A 7,185-nucleotide genomic window follows, 5' to 3' on the forward strand; every position below is an offset into this window, starting at 1 on the left:
GTGAACGTAATTATGAGACTTAATTTGACCAAATATTTATCAGTTTTTATTACTATTTCAATCATTACAAGTTAAACAGATTCAACGCTATGATTAAAGACTGCTTTCCGGTCGTGTTGATATATTCACGAAGTGAATGGACATGTGCGTCGGACATTTAGTTTTAATGTAGACAATGATAAATTCGCTTATAATCAATTAATATAATAAAACTTTAAATAATTATCTGAATTTCTGCTGCTCTTATATATTCGAATTTCCTTCAATTTGAAGTTCAAATATTATTAATCTCTCATAATTTAACAGGATCGCAGAACCGGAAAGCACTCGCGAAATGTCAATTATCATACTATCCTGATACAAGCAAGTTAATTGGTCAACATTTTATTAAATTATATCTTTTTTTCAATAATTAATCGATTTAAACCATTGAAAACTCGCCCAGAACATCCCTTATATGTTTTTTATAAGAAATTTGAGTGCTTTCCGGAGTTTCGGTGCTATCCGGTGCTTTCCGGTCATTCTATTTACCCGTATCATGGGAAACAACTTTGACTTGTCAGATTTCAACATGGCATCATACTCGTCGGGAATTTATAATTAAAGTTTTCAATTCATTATAATAATGAGGAAGGATGTAGGAAGCAGCAAAGAAATAAAAAACTGAGGTGAATTGTTTTCTTTAGTTTCGTTCGTTTTGCGCATGTTAAGTACCCCGGTATCATGAGAAACTAGGCTAATCGTAGCCACTGCCTATCCGAAACGAATGATACTTTTCTCCAAGGGCCCATAAATGTTCGAATAAAAACAAATCGAATTGAAGACAAATAATCTATTCCTTTCCCTTACTGTTTTCTTCAGATCCAGACATGTCTTCTTTTCTTCACGGAGTATTATTATATTGTTGACCCTTCTCCCGTTTCTTTATTTTAGCAAATCATGCCAGAGTCGACAAACGCTTGCTTTTCGATAGACTATTTTCCGTTATACATCGGTACCGGTAATTAGTGCGACGGCCTACGGCATCAATTGATTTTGCTGTCACACTATATAAATCCAGGTGTATGAATCACAAATTGTCAGTAGAAAAAGAAAGATATTACAATATTTCTAGAGTACAAAGAATCTGTTATTTATATAACAATAACTTGTCAGGTGATGAATTTCATTATTCCTTCAATTATATATCTTTCACCCAACCTTCGCTTTCCGGCTATCACTGGGCGGCGCTGTCAGAGAAACACTTGTTAAAGAAATGATATGTTAAAAGAATAAAAGCTAAAAACAGACAGTATGCTACAGTTAAAATAGGACAGAGGCAATAGAATTACATATTGACCACCGCCAGCCTCTCTCTAAAGGTACTGAGACTGGGGCTAGATTTGACATAAGTTGGTAGGGAGTTCAAGAGTCGGGTAGGAGTTAGAGAACAAGTACTGGGTGTGAGACATGGAGATTAAGTTATTTAGGTTTCTAGTTGGAATAAGATGAGATTGGTCGACTGCAACTGTCTGGGTCCTTATTTCATAAAACATTGCTAATGAATTGTGTAACCTTCAACCTTTGTGTAACACTACTGGTGTAACTGTAGTTGTACATAACGTACCTAGCAGCTGAACTTGGAACATTTTCGACTTTGCTAGTAAGGGCTTTTTGCCAAGGATGCCAGACGCTTGAAAGTACTCCAGTTGAGGGCGGACATGGGTGTTATAGGCAGCAATTTTGACCTTTTTATTGTCAGTTTTGACATTTCGTTGTATGAAGCGAAGAGTGGAAGTTGCTTTGGAAGTAATATTGACAATGTGTTTGGACCAGTTTAGATCTTTGGAAATGGTTATGCCTAGGTATTTAGCTGCCTCACAAGTTTTGAACTCTATGTTGTGAAGTTTGTAGGGGTAGACCACAGGCTTTTTCTTTCTAAAGATTCTAAGGATTCTTACGTTTACTTGATAATGATGTATTTAATGAAGGAGAGATCGCCGTGACGTCACGCATTTACATCCGTTTATCTGGTGGTGAGCACATGTTTTTACATGTGTATGGGCCGAACTTTTTTTATTTTTTAGAACCTTTTCGCTCATTTATGGATTTTCAAAATTCAAAAAGATTTGAAATACCTAAAATTTTCATATTTTCGTATTCAAATGTCTTTTTAAAATGAATAGCCTAACCGTTTTGAATGACATATAATATTAATAGCGCGCGTAGTGATGTTCAAAACTTTTAGAGAAACACTGTAAGTTGAGCGTTCATAATTGATCCATTTTATTTCGAAATAATAATTAAAAGTAATTAATAAATTGTTTGTTTTATAAATAACCTTTCTATTGATTAAAAAAATATTGATTTAATTTGTGATTTTAAGAAAGTTTTGGCCGTTAGAAAAACATTGCTGTTTACAAAAAACATGGGCGTTCGGCGAATGCCCACTCGATCACTGTCTTATCAGTTCTAAAAATAGAAAATACCACGAATTTGTATACAAAAGATAATAGGTAAGGGTAAATTTCTCGGAAGCACAGAGCACCTAAAACACAGCCTCAGAGCCACGCATTAGCAAAGTAGGCCCGCAACAAAAAGAAGCTGTAATGGAAAAATATTACAGACGGGTTGCTTCAAACATCTAACAAGTACATATTACTTTAAGTGAAATATAGATAGAGGATTAGGAAGTGGTAAAATGGTGGGGTGATCACGATCTCTCCTTACTAACTAGTACATAATTTAAAAATCCTAATGTCTAGTTTGGCACTTCCCTATGGAGCTGAAGATCCCGGGATCGATTTCTTGACTGCTCCCAATGCGGTGTGACCTAGAGCGAGGCAATTTATCGCGATTGCCCGAGTCCACACATCTTTAAATGGGTACCCTGAAATTGCTGCATGAGGGTAAGGTATAAATGGTTTTAGATGTCCTTACAATAGGATGGCTCAAAAGCTCTTTTAGATATTATATCGTTTCACATGCGACAGTAAATAAAATTTACATTTACCTCTTAATTAATTATATCCTTTATCTATGAAGCACCAAACTACGCCATACCACACACAAAAGTGTCTAACACATCAAAACAAAGGGTGTCAATAAGTTTCGGAATAATCTCAAACTACCAAACACACATAATGGCAGGACAAGACACGATCCAGACTAGATTAGTACTGTTATCAGATCTATACAAGATGTTTCAGCTCTCAACAGGCCTTGAAGAAATCCCAGATGACTGGAAATCTGCCGTCGTCGCGGCAGTCTTCAAGAAAGACAACCATTTCTTCTCCTCAAACTACCGACAATCTCTTTGACTTCGGTATCCTGTAAGGTTCTTGTAACACTTAATCTACAGCAACACTTTCCAAATTCGACATACACACATGCAATAAATATTATTTGAAGCTTAGATGTAAGACGTCCCATTAAGCAATCCATTAGGCCCTATAAGCTTTTCGTAAGCTTTGTCTATTGTATTCCCTCTAAAACGCCACAACCTATTGACATACTTTTTCTCCTTACATAAAACTCATGAAAACCATTCTGACAATGCAGGCAATACAGCTATCATACAAGATGACAGGTGGACAATTTAGGCCTTTCCTGAACTAATATTTTTTCACAACTTCATCTGCTTACTTATTCAGGCGATCCCTTTTCAGTAAAGCTTTAAAAACAAACTATCTTGCACTGTAGAAACAAAATGTGATATAAACTCAGCTGAATGTATCAGGTACTGTGCATACTGGTATATTAATTCTATAAAATATTTAGATATGAAACACATTGTTTTGACCTTATATATACCAATGCCAATTTTCAAATTCACAATCTGTCCCATCAGTGGCGATCTTTTGTGTTCCACGAGCGATCTATCATGCGTTCTTTTAGCGATCTATTTGATGCTCCATTATATGTTAAGGTATTAGGCCCCTAATAGTAATGTTTAAAAAATGGCATTTGCTTGGTATATTCTTACAGTTGACAGTGCTTCGCAATTTGTTGCAAATTTTTAAAAACTTTTACCATGCCGTTTTTTTTATAAATTTTGTGTAATTTATGGTATTTCCTCAAGCTCAAATAGAGACAAATTTCAAAGTGGCGGCCTTTATCCAAAACGTTTGCAGAGAATTCATTTTACCATTATTTTTTTATGAAAGAAACATCAAACTATTGGTAAACAATTATAAAACTTAAAATAAAACTGTCAATATCATTTTTTCTAGGGTGCCTCAAGTAAACGGATTTAATGAGATAGAATTCTAGCTCTAACATTGAAAAATTAAGGTCGAATCCTGCGGGTCTGTTTTAAATTTTGCTCACTTCATTCAAAAATAACCTTGGGGCAGAAGTAAAACCTACTTACATTTCTTCCACAATATGTATTCTACAGAATAAAGGTAAAATAGAAAACTTTTACCGCATGTAACTCAGTATTTTTAAAGATGTCTAGCTCTACCCCTTCTGTTTCAGAGGTGAATTCACTTTGAACAGCAATAAATCGCTTATCAAATATTTTTTTTCCACTTTTGTACAATAAATCAATAACAAGTCTAGAAAGAAGTAAAAACTTACTAGTAACAAAAGAAAATAAGGGGAAAAAAATTTGGTCCCAGTGGTGTTTGAACCTATGCCCCACTGAAAATTGCAGTCAAAGTAAGTTTATAGTAGGAATTGAATACTCTTCAACAAGGAGATACTCTATTATGGGCCTAATACTTTAAGTGGTACATTTACCTTAACTAGCGTTCTATTAGCTCATCAAGTGATTTGAACGTCGTTATTTAGGTTCTGTGGACTATCAGCACGTTTGTGGAACATGATTTTGGACTACCATCACTCCCTTCAACATTCACAGTGAAAAAATACATTTTTGTTCAAGATATCTAAATATGAATCAAATGAAATGATAAATCATTACATTACACGTCTTAAGTAACAGCTATACGGTATTGTTTTTAAAAATAAAAAGAATGAAAATTGAAACGTAAAGCATATAAATGAAATTTTGTTCTTATGTTAAACGCTTTCATGTAAATGCATTGTGTGGCATTGGTCTGCTGATGCGTCAAGTGTGGTGTGCTGTGTGTTGTGTGATTGTCACCTTCCGCTTTCAGCCTTCACCGCTGGCTAGCCTTCTGGTGAACAAGGAGCCGAATGCGTAAGTATTCCCTGCCAGTACATAGCCTCCCTGCAGACAAGCCCTTTTGCAGTGCCTCCCAGTTGGCGCCACACGGTAACTGAGCACCTTGCGGCCTCAGGCAGAACTGCAGGGGGACTCGGAGGAGGTCTGCCCCCAGACATGTGGCATGCCAGACCCATCGGTGTGTGGACACGCCCTGATGCCTATGAACAGACCCCCAGCTATAGGACAAATAGCTCCTGTGTTCCCAGGATAGGGTTTTAACTCGGAACTAAGGGTGAGGTAACCCCGAAAGAAACCTAGAGAGTTGAAGACAGAGGTGCTGGGCCATTGGCACTCTCTTAACGAACCACAGCATCATGCAATATCGCTATGATTGCACAGCCATTCGGTATTCAACAATGTGGTGCTGAATCTCTGAGGTCCCTCCAGGGGGATTCTGTGCCGGGTTCTGAGCTTCGACAGAGTCCACCCACAGCTACTGGGGGTCCCTCCTTCAATCCACAACATGCAAAGAGAAGAAGGAGGAACATACCAAAGGGAAGAACCAATCCGCATCAGCCTTTGATTGGAATGTGGAGGGTGTCTTTAACAAGAAAACTGAACTTGAGCATATCCTCCATGAGAAAGACATCAATGTCTGTTGCATTCAGGAAACTCACCTACAGCCAGAGAAATCCTTCAAAGTCAGAGGATACCAGTGTTTTCACTGTGACAGAATTGGCAGACAAAAAGGAGGCATCATGACATTGGTCGGGAACAACATCAGCGCTGTCCAGACCAACACGCATATGGATGACTCCGAGTTCCAAGTTCTGAGTCTCAGAAAGAACGAGTTCAACTTGAAACTTGTGAATATATACTCTCCAAGTGACAAATGACCCTTGACAAAGTTACAACTGATGAAACCAGGTTCATCATTGTAGGAGACTTTTAACAGTCACTCACAAAGCTGAGGATATGACCACCTGGATAAACGTGGAGAGGAAGTGGAGACCTGGCAAGATGATAACAAGCTAAACCTCATCAACAAGCCAGACGATCCCCAAACTTTTTTACTCCAGAAGCTGGCGAACAACATCAATCCCTGATCTTGCTTTATGTACTAATGACATACATGGACATGGCAAGCGGGAAGTCGATGAACAACCAGGAGGTAGCGACCATCGCCCAGTCCAACTTACTATGGACCGTATAGCCTCTACTTCACCTAACATCCCCAGATGGAATGAAAACTCCTGCTCCTCCATCTTTGACGGCGCATGTGGCTGATCCGTCTGTAAAGACATGGGTCCATAATTCCGGAGGATACTAGTAGTCTTCATTGATCATAAGCAAGTGTGGGCTCTTCCGAATGCCTTCATCCTCTTGCTTCCCGTGGTCAACACGAGGAATAGCAAGTCTCACAGTCACTGTCACTAGGACAGATCATTCGCTAGTGGGTTTATAATGTCTTCACTACCTAGGGGAGTCGTTGATATGTTTAGTTCAGTTTTGAACTCTCGGTTGAGTTTCTTTGCATCATGAACGAAGCTGCTACGTTTGAGCCGATTTTTGGTGTAGCCATCTAGCTTGGCTTTCATGGGATGGTCTTGAAAAGACCTGAACTTCTCTGCTTGAAGCAGGACCTTTGCATGTCTCCTTCTTGTAACGGCTGTGTGTCTGTTAGCTTCTCCATGAAGGAGATTGGTGTAGACTTTGTAGCACCTGTCATGATCCGCAATGCTTGGTTCTGAATCTTGTCTAAACCCTGTTGGTTAGTTTTGGCAGTAGTGGACCAGGCAGTTGAACTATACTCTAAATGGGGTCTCACTGTTCCCTGATTTACTGTCTTGAGTATTTGCTCATTTGCTCCCCACGTTGTTCCAGCAAGTTTGCGCATCATGGCAAGCGTCCTACGGGCCTTCTCTTCTGCTTGACTAATGTGGGGCTTCCAGGTTAATCGTTTGTTAAAGGTTACTCCAAGGTATTTTGCCTCGTCTGCTTCAATCCCATCTTGATTTTACCCGCCCTCTTCTTTGACGACAGGGAAAATAGTGTGGTGGACGATTTCTCTG

The 7,185-nt window shown here is 38.5% G+C and overlaps 1 protein-coding gene across 1 annotated transcript in view; it reads right to left on the reverse strand.

Moving 5' to 3' along the window:
* The window catches only part of LOC123525473 (proteasome adapter and scaffold protein ECM29-like), a 107,501-nt gene extending 106,518 nt beyond the window's left edge, over positions 1-983 (reverse strand). Inside the window, exon 1 of the mRNA XM_053537732.1 lies at positions 850-983. Within this exon, the coding sequence (XP_053393707.1) occupies positions 850-871 (22 nt within the window). The 5' untranslated portion in view covers positions 872-983. The remainder of the gene's footprint in view (positions 1-849) is intronic.
* Positions 984-7,185: the final 6,202 nt, after the last annotated feature.

The sequence above is a fragment of the Mercenaria mercenaria genome, chromosome 3 (genome assembly GCF_021730395.1).
Source record: "Mercenaria mercenaria strain notata chromosome 3, MADL_Memer_1, whole genome shotgun sequence".
NCBI lineage: Eukaryota > Metazoa > Mollusca > Bivalvia > Venerida > Veneridae > Mercenaria > Mercenaria mercenaria.